Source organism: Cavia porcellus, unplaced genomic scaffold (assembly GCF_034190915.1).
Source record: "Cavia porcellus strain 051 isolate PalLab524CR breed Dunkin Hartley unplaced genomic scaffold, mCavPor4.1 scaffold_7, whole genome shotgun sequence".
Lineage (NCBI taxonomy): Eukaryota > Metazoa > Chordata > Mammalia > Rodentia > Caviidae > Cavia > Cavia porcellus.
The window spans coordinates 18,312,961-18,329,749 of record NW_026947490.1 but is presented as its reverse complement, the minus strand read 5'-3'; the positions used below and the strand labels follow the sequence as shown (position 1 = coordinate 18,329,749).

The window sequence follows — 16,789 nt, the reverse complement described above, 5'->3', positions numbered from 1 at the left end:
AAACAGATAATAGTTTTGTAGCTCAGGCTTGCCTCGAACTGTAGGCTATCCTCTTGCCTCAGCCTCTCATATGCTGAGATTATAGGTGTGCACGGCACCACCCTGCTAGGAATCCGTTTCCAATCACCCTTCACTTTCATCACCTGGCCCAACAGCAGACCCAGCCTAGGTCAGTGGTGGTGACCTTGGGGCACTCAGGACACAGGAGCCCTGCAAAGCTCTCTGTCCCTGGCTAGCCAAGTCACAGTAGCATTGCCCCAGCAGCAGAGCATTCCAGGGTCATGCTAGTGTTAGTGGTTCGACATAAATAAGTGGGGTTGAAACTGCAGTTGGAGACTTCAATCTTAAAAGTTCACCATCAGTGGCCTCGGTTTGGAGACATCCAGAGTGACCAACAGACAGAGACACACACACAGACAAACAAACACACACACACACACAGACACACACACACAAACACACACACACACACACACACACACACACACACACACACACACACACTCTCACTTGGATTATGGATAAATTGGGCCTGGAATGTGTAGGGTGGATTAAGGAGGGGGTGTGGCTACCTCAACACACTATTTAAGCCAGGCAGCCCAAGGCTTCAGGCAGGTAAACTGAGGAGCCATAGGTGGTACAGTTGGTCATGCGCTAGCACTGTCTTGCAGCTGCCATGTCCAGGAAACCAGGTAAGTCGAGGCATTCTGGGAAGGTGGAGCTGAGGGGCTGAGAGTGGGGGAACCCTGGGAGAGATGCAAGGACTTTGTGGTGGTTCCTGGGCTCCATGAATTTTTTCTCCAGGGGCTGAGTAGAATAATCTTTGTCGCCCTCTACACATTGGAAGTTGATATGTTAGGTTTGTTGCAGATACCTGCTTGCAGGTTTGTTTATTTCCGTATAATTCTATAGTCTATGTATTTTAAAGTTTGAAGTTGTCAAACTAATCAATGTTATTGAGCATTGTATTTATAAGACTTGTTAAAACGTATATTTTTGCTTTGGAGAATCTTTGTTTCTTTGGAGTCAGGATCTCACTCTCTAGATAGGCTTGCCCTTAACTTGGTTCCATAGCCCAGCAGACCTGGAACTCGCACGGATCCTTCTGCCTCAGGCTCTTAAGTGTTCGAATTAGAAGAATGGGCTACCACATACACCAATAATTTTTATTTTTGAGGGGTTTTCTTGTTGGTTTGGTTTGCTTTTGGATTTTTCTCGTGTGATTAGGGATAGAGTTCTTTTGTCGCTGTTTCTGTTTTTTTTTTTTTTTTTTTTTTTTTTGTAGCAGGGATGGAAGTTCAATTCTTGTGTTTCCCAAAGGAGCCCTTGGGCCGCCCAGCTAAATCACTGGCCCCTTGGAGGGAGGGTCTTACTGCTTAGTCCAAGTTGGCCTTGAATTCACTGTTTTGGCCCAGGCAGGCTGGGATTACAGGTGTGCACCACTATGCGCAGATTTGCAGTACTTTGGTTGATATCATTTCCAAATCTTCTATTTTGTACTCATTTCCAAGGATACATGCCCCATCTGATTTTCTGTATTTTCAAGGCATTCTAGATATATGTGTGCAATATATTCTAGTAATATGACACTGACAATTTAATGTTGGAGTGTTTGTTTTTGCTTTTTCTTTTGTGGTGTGGTAGCGTGATCAAACTGAGGACCTCATACTTGCCAGACAGACGCTTATGTGACTGAGCTAAACCCCTGGCCATTTATTTAATAAACTTAGAGTTTATCCTGCTGCCACCCTCCTTTTCCTGCTCAGTTTTACTTTTTCTGTCTCGAGCTCTAGTTTGCTCTATCTATCTCTGTCTCTGTCACTCCTTGAATACCATGCTTCAAAATTTTCAACAATGCCCTCTTTCGTCAGACAGGAACGGAAAAATGTTTTTGTAAAACTCTGTGGTCCTGGGGATTCAGCTCAGTGGCCCAGTGCTTGCCTGGCCAGAGCGAGGTTGTGATTTCGATGCCAATTGTTAAAAAGATTGTAAAAAATCTATGTATTGGATCATTTGTGTTCACTGACGGAGAATTAGGCAGCATGTTGGCAGTTTGGGTGCAGTGTGTGTGTGGATGCATGAAGGCGTGGGTTTGAGTTTGTGTGTGCCCGCTTAGCAATGTGGGAAAACAAAGTCTCTTATAAATAGAAGACACCATGGAATATGGATTGCCATAACATTAAGTACTACTGGGTAAGAAGGTATTAGATGTTTGAAACCATAGTATAATCTCCTATTCTGCACAAATACTGTACACTAAACTTACTTCTTTGGAAATTCACAACTTTGCAATGTCTACGATTTATGTGGCACCATTTTACCCTAGAGAAACAGAAGCAAACGATGAGGGGAGCAGGTCTCTAAATGACAGAGCCAGTAGAGGAGAGAATCAGCATGCATTCTGCTTCTTAGCTGCTAGCCACACAGATCCCACGAAGAAATGACCAAATCAGTAGCCAGCTCTTTAGGGTCTGAAAGCACCTCTGAGTCTGAATGCTGAGTGTACCAGGGTCTCAAGTACTGCTTGAGCATTGTGAAACCCTGAGTCTACTGTCACTCTTACCCCAATGCTGTATTCTCTCCCATTAAGAAACAGGGTACCTGGAGCTAGAGAGGAATGTGGTTCCATGGGTGAACTCTTTGGGCCAAGCATGAAATGCACATTTGGGTATGATTACAACACATGCTTTTGCCCTTTCCGTGTGGATAGTGCTTTCATGCAAGTATTTGTCTCTTCCCTCCGCAGACAAGATAGAATACAGGCGCAAGCCACGAACTGACTTTACCCCATCCCAACGCTCAGTACTGCTGAGTGCCTTTGAGAAGAACAATCATCCAGGGCACGATGTTACAAAAGAATTAGCTACAAAAATCAATGTTGATGAAACGGTGATAAAAGTAAGTACCTGAGTGTGTGTCTCTAGGTGGTACACCTGACCCAGAAAGCCACACGCTTTCAACCACCAGCATACAAGTCCCATACTTTGCCAGGTGCAGTGCGTTTGGACAGCGGTGAAATATGGCATAGTTTCACTTCACCCATGTTCACTTTTGGAGGCAGACTGAGGCTGACCCAAAAGACTTGTCTTCCTCAAGTAATAAGTGCAAGGGCCAGATTTTAACTGATCCACAGCACACTGCCTGGGACCCTTTGAATCTGGATCTGAGATCTTGCCCTTTGGGTTGTTTTCCGATTAGCAGCACACTCTTGTAATGGGCAACCTAGTGCTCAAGAATTGAGGCACTTCCTGGAGCTGGGAGTTAGTCCCTCCCAAGCCCACGTTCTGAGTACAAATTACTTCTCATCAGGCTTCACATCTTAAAGTGGACTTCCTCTCCATACCATTCCTTAGAAGAGAAACACCAAACCCAGTGAGTCTTTATACAAACACAGCGGGTAGATATCTAGATACTGCTCAGTCAGAACATTCAAATTCATTCTGATGTCTTCCTAGCCTTTCTCAAGGTAGTGAGGGCAAAATCCCTTCATGGAGCTGAAGCAACCCAAGCTCCATTCCCATTCCTTGCTCTCAGTCATTGCAATGTATTCTTGCAAAATTTGGAGCAACCACTAATGCAGAACTACACGCAGCACCCTTTGTTTAACCCTCCGGCATTGAGAGTTTGCCCCTTCCTACTCTACGCATTGCCAGTAAAACCCAATACCCCCCCCCTTTACCCTCCCGGAACCAGAACAGCACAGGATACAAAGTACTTCCCCTGTTCAGATCAGTCCACAGCAATTGGAGATCACCTTTCTGACCCAAAAACCTCACATCCTAGGGAACAGGAAAATAAAGCTTTGGGTTCATACCCATTTATTGAACTGCTTCTCTCTTCCCTGTAGATCTGGTTTAAGAACCAGCGTAGCAAACGGAAGAAAGATCAGCTAAAACTGAAGCTAGCTTCTTTGCCCGGAACATCCACGCAGACCTCTTCAGAAAAGAAGGAGCACGTCCTACAAAGTCCTGTTGCAAGTTGTTCACCGATATCTTCCATTTCAGATGACCATGTCTGTGACCGAGCAGAGCGTTTTGAGAAAGATATCAGTAGAAGACACGGAGCCTCTGTGTTTGGTTCGTCATTCCAAAGTCAACCTGATGGAACTCAGGGACACGTCGTCTACGTCGAAGATTTTGACATTGATGACACAGATAAACTTATAGAAATGTATTATCTGCCTGGGGAAGATGATCCCAGCAGTCTAGATATATACCTCCCCCCAGGCTGCCTGCAGTGAAGAAGTGAGCATGGTGCTGATGGGCAGAGTGACTCATGACACCCACAACTTTGGACACAAGCCTCCATTTTCAAGCATGGTTCCCAACTGATTTCCATTTTTTGCAGCAGAGCTTTGAGGACTTGTCATTTCACAGAAGGCAATAAAATAGCCATGTCACTGTCAATGTTGCCTGTTTCCGAGTGTTTTGTATTCCCCCTCCAATCTTTTCAGTACCCTGAACACTCCGCTTGGGAAGGAAATCAGCAGCATGGGGAAATTTAGATTCCTGATTCTCCCTCACCCCTAAGTGCATTGAATATCACGTGCATGGATTCTCTCTGCATACAATGACAAACAGTTCTAGAGGGCCCCTACCAATACTGCCTGAGAAAATAGTTACATGCAACAGGCAGGAAAGGCCTAGGCTCTCATTGAAAGCAAGACACCCTTACTGTAGTGCCATCTTGCTGGGAAGGAATCTCATTTTGAAGAAAGTGCAAATCAGAAGAACTTACACTCCCGGCTCATGCTGGTTGCTGAGAATATTTCAGATAAGTGTTGCAAGGAAAGACACTTGTTTCCTTAAAGAGGAGTTAGCTAATCACTGCAGAGGCAGACAGCAATAGTGAGGTATCAGGTGGAATGAAATGGCACTGCCTCCTCTGGTCCTGAGTGAAATGAAAGATGGGAGAACATGCCAGCTTTTAGGAGAGCCAAACAGGATCATTTCCGTGGTACATCTTCTGTTGGCAGAGGTGCTTGTGTGGAACAGAGTGACACTAGGGATGTGATGTAAGGTGTCTTTATGGGTAGGACATGTTCATGTATGGCCAGCATGGTCCCGTATTCGGACCTGGATTGTCCAGCTGAATGTGAATCTCATTGAGAGGATGCAGCTTCCTTAGGAGGTGGGCAGATAACCGAGATGCGTGTACGTGAGCATGACTGTTGCAGTCATACTGTACAATTTTGTTTCACAACTGTGACCATGTGTAAATGAATGCCGGGGCAGTAGCACAGCATCACTGCATAGGACCTTTAGCAGGAGCGTGTGCAGTGTACAATTCAGAGCGATCTTAGCTGGACTGTCTAGGAGCATATGAGCTGTTAGCGATAGAACCTGGTGTCTTGCGTATGCTAATCATGAAGACTGTTACTGAGCAACGTTGTTGGATCTCATTTTAACATTTTTAGATGTTACAACGTGATTACTGTGTAGTAATCCAGAAAGGTGCCTTCCCTTCCAACAGGCAAGCGCTCTGAGGATTTCTAAATGTCTGTAATCAGGATCAAGGTTTTAGCTCTGTCTTACCTTCTGGCCCTGAGAATATCCTATGAAGCAGGAATTTCTCATTAGTTGTTTTACATCAGAGAAAGCGTCCACTGCCAAGTAACTGGTCCATGATCTGTCACTTTACAATCAACCTTCCATCCCAGATAGACTGACTGTTCTGCCACTCCTCTGTCTCATCAAGGAGACTGGGATGTGACTGTGATGGGGTCAAAGAAAGAGGAGCCAGAGTTGGACCTTTCACCTCTAATCCGTTTCTTCTCAACTTTTGACCTTGAGGCTGAAAAGCCTCAAGGTTTTCCATCATTTAAGCTGCTTAAGTCTCCACTGCAGAGAAGTGTCATGACTTTCCAACCTCTCTTCAGGCACTGGAACTGGTGTGCCTGTTACGCTCTGGTTTCCAGTCAAATAGAGCGTTGTTTTCACTTTTTGACTGTCAGTTCATTAACCCTCTTCCAGGCAGATTATATTTCCTACTTAGAGCAACTCCATGGACCCTATCTCCTGATCTACTCTGCCTGTTTTTCTTTTTGTTAGTGTATCAAGGCCATCTATGTTGGAGATTATAGTCAACTTTCTCTGCCACATTTCTGCTTTGCTATTTCTCTGCCATTGGTTGTCTACTTTTCTCCTTCATTCCGCTGTCTGCCCCGTTCATTGAGGTCTTTCTGTCACTCTTGCAGGAATCCTGGTGATGTTTTTGTCTGTCTAGGATGTCCTTCAGTAATTTAGTAGGGTGGATTGGTGGTCACCAACTCCCACATTTCCTTTGAGTCATGGAAACATCTTGTATGTCCATTAAATTTGAGAGACAGTTTTGCAGGGCACATCCGTGTGGCTTGCAGGTTATTTTCCTTCCGAGCTTGGAATACGTGGCTCCATGCTATGCTCTTTCTGACTTGATACTTTGTGTTAAGAAGTCTTTCATGATTTTGATGAGATTTCCTTTATGTGTGTTGTGTTTGTTTTCTGTGTCCGCTTTTCATATTCTGTTGTTGTGATCAATTCTGGGATCTTGACTTTTATATATCTGAGTGTAAATATGTTTTTGTTTTGGCTGGCTGGAGTTCTGCATGCCTCATATATCTGAATATTATTTCCTTTTCTGATGCTTGGCAAGCTTTCCTTAATGTTTTCAGTGAATAGCTTTTGTATTTCTTTTCTCTTTACTCCTTCTTCTTTGCTGATTATTTGAAATTCTTAGGGTATAGGTCCACGTGCTGCCTTCCAGCCTTTGTGCTCTTACTTCTTGGTTCCTTATTATTTTTAGGGGATTTTTCTTTCGCTGATCACACAGTGCAAATCCAGCTTCAACTTTTTAAAATCTGACTTTAGTTTTTGGTAAGGAATATCGCCATCTTTCAATGGATGTTTTAGTTTCCTGATAATCTCTTTGAATCTGGTTCATGTTTTCTAGATTTTTTTTATATTCTTCACTAAAGTTTTCACTTCTTTTTCTGGGTTCCTCCACTCTTTTTATCCAGTTGAGCACTACTCAGCCATAAAGAAGAATCACATTGAGATATTTATAAATAAATGGGAACAGCTTGAGAACATACTCTTGAGTGAAACAAATCAAACTCACGTGTGTGAATACCGAATAGTTTCCCTAGTGTAAGAAATGGGATAAATACGTAAAAGTATGTGGTGATCATGAATCCCCATTATACGGCTTTGAAGACTTATAAAGTCATCACTCCTTAACTGTAATGTTTTTATTGTGGGCTGTTTGAGTGTATTGTCTGTGATGGTGTGTACAGGCATTTTGAAGAAAACAAGACATTGTAATAGCTCGAGGTGATTTCCTATCATCTTGTTTTAAAATCCCATCAGACTGTTTTGCTTCTGTCTCCACTGAATCTTATTGGAGTTTATTGTATATGATAGTATAAACAAAATCTTTTATAGGCAAAGAGATAATATAGAAACTATTGTTTCTTTTGTGTTAGCTGGTTCTAAATACCCTGTAATACTTGAAGCCTCTTGAATGGTTTCGCACTGTCTTGATATGTTTGATACTATAGTGTACGAAGTTATAATCAAATATTTCAAGGAAAGAAACCGTACGGTAACTACTATTATGTCGGGTTATCTTTTTTTTTTTTTTTTGTCATTTTCCTTTTTATCGGTACCAGGGATCGAACTCATGACTGCCTGCTTTCAAGGCAGGCGCTTATGCCACTGAGCTAAACCCCCAGCCCCTTAAGTCGGGTTATCTTGTGGTGAAACACTATGTTGCTTAAACAGTTGTGTTCTGAACTTCTTGATATGTTGTTATGTCCTCTTTTACCTCAATCTCCCTCCTTTATTAAGTGAATTATTATTTTTAATTAAGGGAAAAAATAAAACAATTAGCAGGATATATTATAGTAATAATTTTGATTTCCTGTTATCTTTAATGAATCCCTGTATTGTTCTCACCATCCTGCTTTCACTGATTTTACTCTATTCTGTTCTGTTCGATAGTATCAACTTTGAGGGTATAGGCAACTACTTTAAGGCAATAAGATTCACTATGATATCCATTCTTGTTTGACTATTAGGTTCCTTTGAATTCGCGTAATGTCTCCAATGTTTCCGTTTTATTAGTTTTGTTCTGTACTGTTTTGTTCAGGTTTCTTATACCTGATGCTATAGTCAATAATTTTATGGTAGCAAGAGGCATTATAGTAACCATTGTTGATTACCTTGTATTCTGTTTTTAGATCATATACTATGTCCATCCTTTGTTTTGACTGATTCTCTTTGTTTTGTCACAATTGGTTTTATTCTCTTCCAAAAAAGTACTACGAACTGAGGGATCAATAAAACCCAAAATGTGAAATTGATATTGCTAAAAAGAGAGGAAAAGAAAGTCCTCTAAAGGATGCAAATGCAAGTGTGTTTAGATGTGTAAAACAGATGATCATATTACTAAGTATTTGTTGAATCATTGAACACACCAGTTTGCAGTCTCACTGAATGCCACTTTGTAGGCTTCTATTTTGTAACTTGAACAACTATTTCTAAGATGACGATATGTAATCTATTAGTGAGTGATTTCTTATGGTTTATTTTTTTGAAATTTTGTATTACTGATACCCTTTTACTGTTTGGGTTTATTTCTCTTTGAGTAAATTTTTTTAAAAAAACTGATAATATTGAAATATTTTGAAAAACATGGATGCAACTAGAAACCATACTGATAAGCGAAATAAATCAAACTCACACTTATAAATACCTTATACTCTCCCGAGTTTAAGAAAATGTAACAGTACATAAGAGCATAGAGTAATCTTGATTCCCATTACACTGTTCTGAAACCTTATCATGTCTCCATTGATTCATTGGAGTGGTTTTATCCTAGGTTGTTTGATTTTATTATCTGTGATAGTAGAAAGAGCTCTTTCATAGAAAAGAAGACATTAGAATCGTCAGAGTGGACTTAGAATCATCTTAGTCTGAAGTCCTACCAAGTTTTCGTTTTTCGTTTGCCTTTGGTACTGTCCTGTTATATGTTATTGGATATTATGTGTGATAGTACAAACAATTTTCCTATGGAAAATGAGATAATATTGTATCCATTGTTGGTTTTCTAAAATTGGGTTCTGAAAGCCCTGTAATGCTTTCATTCTTTTGAATTGTTTTATATTGTTTTGTTATGCTTGATTCTATCGTATATGAAGCTATGCTCAACTATTTCAAAGAAAGAGACATTATGGTAGTTACTGTTAATCAGGGGTTGTCTTATTGTGAAATGCTGTGTTACTTGCATTGTTCTTATCTGATCTGCTTTGCTATGTCCTCATTAGACAGAGAGAGAAAGAGAGAGAGAGAGAGAGACAGAGAGAGAGAGACAGAGACAGAGACAGAGAGAGAGAGAGAGAGAGAGAGACAGAGAGAGACAAACTCAGACACAGAGAGAGAGACAGAGACAGAGAGAGAATAGACTTGGTTAAATCTGTTAAAAAATGCAATGTGGATGTGTGGCCCATGCTTGCAATCCTAGAACTCGCAGAGGTTGAGGCCACAGGACCCCAAGTTTGAGACCAGGTCGGGCATTTAGCAATTGAAGGAGACCCTAACTAAAAGTAAAAATAAAAATGGGCAGATGCTGTACATCTCAGTGTGATGTCCCTGGCTTTCACTCCCAGAGCCAGAAAATGAAACAGAGAAAAACAGCCTGAAGTTGCCTCAACCTGGCCTCCCAAATGGCCACAATCCAAGCTCCTTAACTTACACTACTGGGTCCTCTGTGCAGATCTTCCAGGACAACTGTATGTAGTTTCTTTGCCAGCCAGGTTGGTTGTGGAGGGCTTTCCAGGTCCCAGGGGAGGGGGAGCAGGTCTCAGCAGCGCAAGTGCCCCTCTAGCCCACGCTGTAGGGTTTTACGCCCTCCCCTTCCCGGTCACAGATCCACAGATTTTCTCAGCATCATGTTGATTGACTCATTTGTCCCCAGTGAAAGTTTGGTACATTTTGTCTCTTTTCTGTGTACCTGATTTTCCTAAGGATTCCTCTACTATATCAGGTCAGGAATTTTTTGCTTTGGATTGGTTTTTTGTATCTTTCGTCCTTCGTTTCTTTCTTTCTTTCTATCTTTCTTTCTTTGTCTCTTTCTTTCTTTCTTTCTTTCTATCTGTGTGTCTGTGTGTCTTTCTTTCTTTCTTTCTTTCTCTCTTTGTTTCGTACACCTGTTTTTTTGTATTGTTTGAAACAGATAATAGTTTTGTAGCTCAGGCTTGCCTCGAACTGTAGGCTATCCTCTTGCCTCAGCCTCTCATATGCTGAGATTATAGGTGTGCACGGCACCACCCTGCTAGGAATCCGTTTCCAATCACCCTTCACTTTCATCACCTGGCCCAACAGCAGACCCAGCCTAGGTCAGTGGTGGTGACCTTGGGGCACTCAGGACACAGGAGCCCTGCAAAGCTCTCTGTCCCTGGCTAGCCAAGTCACAGTAGCATTGCCCCAGCAGCAGAGCATTCCAGGGTCATGCTAGTGTTAGTGGTTCGACATAAATAAGTGGGGTTGAAACTGCAGTTGGAGACTTCAATCTTAAAAGTTCACCATCAGTGGCCTCGGTTTGGAGACATCCAGAGTGACCAACAGACAGAGACACACACACAGACAAACAAACACACACACACACACAGACACACACACACAACACACACACACACACACACACACACACACACACACACACACACACTCTCACTTGGATTATGGATAAATTGGGCCTGGAATGTGTAGGGTGGATTAAGGAGGGGGTGTGGCTACCTCAACACACTATTTAAGCCAGGCAGCCCAAGGCTTCAGGCAGGTAAACTGAGGAGCCATAGGTGGTACAGTTGGTCATGCGCTAGCACTGTCTTGCAGCTGCCATGTCCAGGAAACCAGGTAAGTCGAGGCATTCTGGGAAGGTGGAGCTGAGGGGCTGAGAGTGGGGGAACCCTGGGAGAGATGCAAGGACTTTGTGGTGGTTCCTGGGCTCCATGAATTTTTTCTCCAGGGGCTGAGTAGAATAATCTTTGTCGCCCTCTACACATTGGAAGTTGATATGTTAGGTTTGTTGCAGATACCTGCTTGCAGGTTTGTTTATTTCCGTATAATTCTATAGTCTATGTATTTTAAAGTTTGAAGTTGTCAAACTAATCAACGTTATTGAGCATTGTATTTATAAGACTTGTTAAAACGTATATTTTTGCTTTGGAGAATCTTTGTTTCTTTGGAGTCAGGATCTCACTCTCTAGATAGGCTTGCCCTTAACTTGGTTCCATAGCCCAGCAGACCTGGAACTCGCACGGATCCTTCTGCCTCAGGCTCTTAAGTGTTCGAATTAGAAGAATGGGCTACCACATACACCAATAATTTTTATTTTTGAGGGGTTTTCTTGTTGGTTTGGTTTGCTTTTGGATTTTTCTCGTGTGATTAGGGATAGAGTTCTTTTGTCGCTGTTTCTGTTTTTTTTTTTTTTTTTTTTTTTTTTGTAGCAGGGATGGAAGTTCAATTCTTGTGTTTCCCAAAGGAGCCTTTGGGCCACCCAGCTAAATCACTGGCCCCTTGGAGGGAGGGTCTTACTGCTTAATCCAAGTTGGCCTTGAATTCACTGTTTTGGCCCAGGCAGGCTGGGATTACAGGTGTGCACCACTATGCGCAGATTTGCAGTACTTTGGTTGATATCATTTCCAAATCTTCTATTTTGTACTCATTTCCAAGGATACATGCCCCATCTGATTTTCTGTATTTTCAAGGCATTCTAGATATATGTGTGCAATATATTCTAGTAATATGACACTGACAATTTAATGTTGGAGTGTTTGTTTTTGCTTTTTCTTTTGTGGTGTGGTAGCGTGATCAAACTGAGGACCTCATACTTGCCAGACAGACGCTTATGTGACTGAGCTAAACCCCTGGCCATTTATTTAATAAACTTAGAGTTTATCCTGCTGCCACCCTCCTTTTCCTGCTCAGTTTTACTTTTTCTGTCTCGAGCTCTAGTTTGCTCTATCTATCTCTGTCTCTGTCACTCCTTGAATACCATGCTTCAAAATTTTCAACAATGCCCTCTTTCGTCAGACAGGAACGGAAAAATGTTTTTGTAAAACTCTGTGGTCCTGGGGATTCAGCTCAGTGGCCCAGTGCTTGCCTGGCCAGAGCGAGGTTGTGATTTCGATGCCAATTGTTAAAAAGATTGTAAAAAATCTATGTATTGGATCATTTGTGTTCACTGACGGAGAATTAGGCAGCATGTTGGCAGTTTGGGTGCAGTGTGTGTGTGGATGCATGAAGGCGTGGGTTTGAGTTTGTGTGTGCCCGCTTAGCAATGTGGGAAAACAAAGTCTCTTATAAATAGAAGAGACCATGGAATATGGATTGCCATAACATTAAGTATTACTGGGTAAGAAGGTATTAGATGTGTGAAACCATAGTATAATCTCCTATTCTGCACAAATACTGTACACTAAACTTACTTCTTTGGAAATTCACAACTTTGCAATGTCTACGATTTATGTGGCACCATTTTACCCTAGAGAAACAGAAGCAAACGATGAGGGGAGCAGGTCTCTAAATGACAGAGCCAGTAGAGGAGAGAATCAGCATGCATTCTGCTTCTTAGCTGCTAGCCACACAGATCCCACGAAGAAATGACCAAATCAGTAGCCAGCTCTTTAGGGTCTGAAAGCACCTCTGAGTCTGAATGCTTAGTGTACCAGGGTCTCAAGTACTGCTTGAGCATTGTGAAACCCTGAGTCTACTGTTACTCTTACCCCAATGCTGTATTCTCTCCCATTAAGAAACAGGGTACCTGGAGCTAGAGAGGAATGTGGTTCCATGGGTGAACTCTTTGGGCCAAGCATGAAATGCACATTTGGGTATGATTACAACACATGCTTTTGCCCTTTCCGTGTGGATAGTGCTTTCATGCAAGTCTTTGTCTCTTCCCTCCGCAGACAAGATAGAATACAGGCACAAGCCACGAACTGACTTTACCCCATCCCAACGCTCAGTACTGCTGAGTGCCTTTGAGAAGAACAATCATCCAGGGCACGATGTTACAAAAGAATTAGCTACAAAAATCAATGTTGATGAAACGGTGATAAAAGTAAGTACCTGAGTGTGTGTCTCTAGGTGGTACACCTGACCCAGAAAGCCACACGCTTTCAACCACCAGCATACAAGTCCCATACTTTGCCAGGTGCAGTGCGTTTGGACAGCGGTGAAATATGGCATAGTTTCACTTCACCCATGTTCACTTTTGGAGGCAGACTGAGGCTGACCCAAAAGACTTGTCTTCCTCAAGTAATAAGTGCAAGGGCCAGATTTTAACTGATCCACAGCACACTGCCTGGGACCCTTTGAATCTGGATCTGAGATCTTGCCCTTTGGGTTGTTTTCCGATTAGCAGCACACTCTTGTAATGGGCAACCTAGTGCTCAAGAATTGAGGCACTTCCTGGAGCTGGGAGTTAGTCCCTCCCAAGCCCACGTTCTGAGTACAAATTACTTCTCATCAGGCTTCACATCTTAAAGTGGACTTCCTCTCCATACCATTCCTTAGAAGAGAAACACCAAACCCAGTGAGTCTTTATACAAACACAGCGGGTAGATATCTAGATACTGCTCAGTCAGAACATTCAAATTCATTCTGATGTCTTCCTAGCCTTTCTCAAGGTAGTGAGGGCAAAATCCCTTCATGGAGCTGAAGCAACCCAAGCTCCATTCCCATTCCTTGCTCTCAGTCATTGCAATGTATTCTTGCAAAATTTGGAGCAACCACTAATGCAGAACTACACGCAGCACCCTTTGTTTAACCCTCCGGCATTGAGAGTTTGCCCCTTCCTACTCTACGCATTGCCAGTAAAACCCAATACCCCCCCCCCTTTACCCTCCCGGAACCAGAACAGCACAGGATACAAAGTACTTCCCCTGTTCAGATCAGTCCACAGCAATTGGAGATCACCTTTCTGACCCAAAAACCTCACATCCTAGGGAACAGGAAAATAAAGCTTTGGGTTCATACCCATTTATTGAACTGCTTCTCTCTTCCCTGTAGATCTGGTTTAAGAACCAGCGTAGCAAACGGAAGAAAGATCAGCTAAAACTGAAGCTAGCTTCTTTGCCCGGAACATCCACGCAGACCTCTTCAGAAAAGAAGGAGCACGTCCTACAAAGTCCTGTTGCAAGTTGTTCACCGATATCTTCCATTTCAGATGACCATGTCTGTGACCGAGCAGAGCGTTTTGAGAAAGATATCAGTAGAAGACACGGAGCCTCTGTGTTTGGTTCGTCATTCCAAAGTCAACCTGATGGAACTCAGGGACACGTCGTCTATGTCGAAGATTTTGACATTGATGACACAGATAAACTTATAGAAATGTATTATCTGCCTGGGGAAGATGATCCCAGCAGTCTAGATATATACCTCCCCCCAGGCTGCCTGCAGTGAAGAAGTGAGCATGGTGCTGATGGGCAGAGTGACTCATGCCACCCACAACTTTGGACACAAGCCTCCATTTTCAAGCATGGTTCCCAACTGATTTCCATTTTTTGCAGCAGAGCTTTGAGGACTTGTCATTTCACAGAAGGCAATAAAATAGCCATGTCACTGTCAATGTTGCCTGTTTCCGAGTGTTTTGTATTCCCCCTCCAATCTTTTCAGTACCCTGAACACTCCGCTTGGGAAGGAAATCAGCAGCATGGGGAAATTTAGATTCCTGATTCTCCCTCACCCCTAAGTGCATTGAATATCACGTGCATGGATTCTCTCTGCATACAATGACAAACAGTTCTAGAAGGCCCCTAGCAATACTGCCTGAGAAAATAGTTACATGCAACAGGCAGGAAAGGCCTAGGCTCTCATTGAAAGCAAGACACCCTTACTGTAGTGCCATCTTGCTGGGAAGGAATCTCATTTTGAAGAAAGTGCAAATCAGAAGAACTTACACTCCCGGCTCATGCTGGTTGCTGAGAATATTTCAGATAAGTGTTGCAAGGAAAGACACTTGTTTCCTTAAAGAGGAGTTAGCTAATCTCTGCAGAGGCAGACAGCAATAGTGAGGTATCAGGTGGAATGAAATGGCACTGCCTCCTCTGGTCCTGAGTGAAATGAAAGATGGGAGAACATGCCAGCTTTTAGGAGAGCCAAACAGGATCATTTCCATGGTACATCTTCTGTTGGCAGAGGTGCTTGTGTGGAACAGAGTGACACTAGGGATGTGATGTAAGGTGTCTTTATGGGTAGGACATGTTCATGTATGGCCAGCATGGTCCCGTATTCGGACCTGGATTGTCCAGCTGAATGTGAATCTCATTGAGAGGACGCAGCTTCCTTAGGAGGTGGGCAGATAACCGAGATGCGTGTACGTGAGCATGACTGTTGCAGTCATACTGTACAATTTTGTTTCACAACTGTGACCATGTGTAAATGAATGCCGGGGCAGTAGCACAGCATCACTGCATAGGACCTTTAGCAGGAGCGTGTGCAGTGTACAATTCAGAGCAATCTTAGCTGGACTGTCTAGGAGCATATGAGCTGTTAGCGATAGAACCTGGTGTCTTGCGTATGCTAATCATGAAGACTGTTACTGAGCAACGTTGTTGGATCTCATTTTAACATTTTTAGATGTTACAACGTGATTACTGTGTAGTAATCCAGAAAGGTGCCTTCCCTTCCAACAGGGAAGCGCTCTGAGGATTTCTAAATGTCTGTAATCAGGATCAAGGTTTTAGCTCTGTCTTACCTTCTGGCCCTGAGAATATCCTATGAAGCAGGAATTTCTCATTAGTTGTTTTACATCAGAGAAAGCGTCCACTGCCAAGTAACTGGTCCATGATCTGTCACTTTACAATCAACCTTCCATCCCAGATAGACTGACTGTTCTGCCACTCCTCTGTCTCATCAAGGAGACTGGGATGTGACTGTGATGGGGTCAAAGAAAGAGGAGCCAGAGTTGGACCTTTCACCTCTAATCCGTTTCTTCTCAACTTTTGACCTTGAGGCTGAAAAGCCTCAAGGTTTTCCATCATTTAAGCTGCTTAAGTCTCCACTGCAGAGAAGTGTCATGACTTTCCAACCTCTCTTCAGGCACTGGAACTGGTGTGCCTGTTACGCTCTGGTTTCCAGTCAAATAGAGCGTTGTTTTCACTTTTTGACTGTCAGTTCATTAACCCTCTTCCAGGCAGATTATATTTCCTACTTAGAGCAACTCCATGGACCCTATCTCCTGATCTACTCTGCCTGTTTTTCTTTTTGTTAGTGTATCAAGGCCATCTATGTTGGAGATTATAGTCAACTTTCTCTGCCACATTTCTGCTTTGCTATTTCTCTGCCATTGGTTGTCTACTTTTCTCCTTCATTCCGCTGTCTGCCCCGTTCATTGAGGTCTTTCTGTCACTCTTGCAGGAATCCTGGTGATGTTTTTGTCTGTCTAGGATGTCCTTCAGTAATTTAGTAGGGTGGATTGGTGGTCACCAACTCCCACATTTCCTTTGAGTCATGGAAACATCTTGTATGTCCATTAAATTTGAGAGACAGTTTTGCAGGGCACATCCGTGTGGCTTGCAGGTTATTTTCCTTCCGAGCTTGGAATACGTGGCTCCATGCTATGCTCTTTCTGACTTGATACTTTGTGTTAAGAAGTCTTTCATGATTTTGATGAGATTTCCTTTATGTGTGTTGTGTTTGTTTTCTGTGTCCGCTTTTCATATTCTGTTGTTGTGATCAATTCTGGGATCTTGACTTTTATATATCTGAGTGTAAATATGTTTTTGTTTTGGCTGGCTGGAGTTCTG

General features: G+C 42.8%; 2 protein-coding genes across 2 annotated transcripts; both read left to right on the top strand.

Annotated features, from left to right (window-relative positions):
* The first annotated feature begins 676 nt into the window (after nt 1-676).
* Nucleotides 677-4,240, top strand: LOC134476805 (paired-like homeodomain transcription factor LEUTX). Its single transcript, XM_063252462.1, has 3 exons — nt 677-692; nt 2,747-2,898; nt 3,848-4,240. Exons 1-3 carry the CDS (start codon nt 677-679, stop codon nt 4,238-4,240), a joined length of 561 nt encoding a protein of 186 aa, XP_063108532.1.
* Nucleotides 4,241-10,879: 6,639 nt separating this feature from the next.
* LOC134476804 (paired-like homeodomain transcription factor LEUTX) lies at nt 10,880-14,444 on the top strand. Its single transcript, XM_063252461.1, has 3 exons — nt 10,880-10,895; nt 12,950-13,101; nt 14,052-14,444. Exons 1-3 carry the CDS (start codon nt 10,880-10,882, stop codon nt 14,442-14,444), a joined length of 561 nt encoding a protein of 186 aa, XP_063108531.1.
* The last annotated feature ends 2,345 nt before the right edge of the window (nt 14,445-16,789 follow it).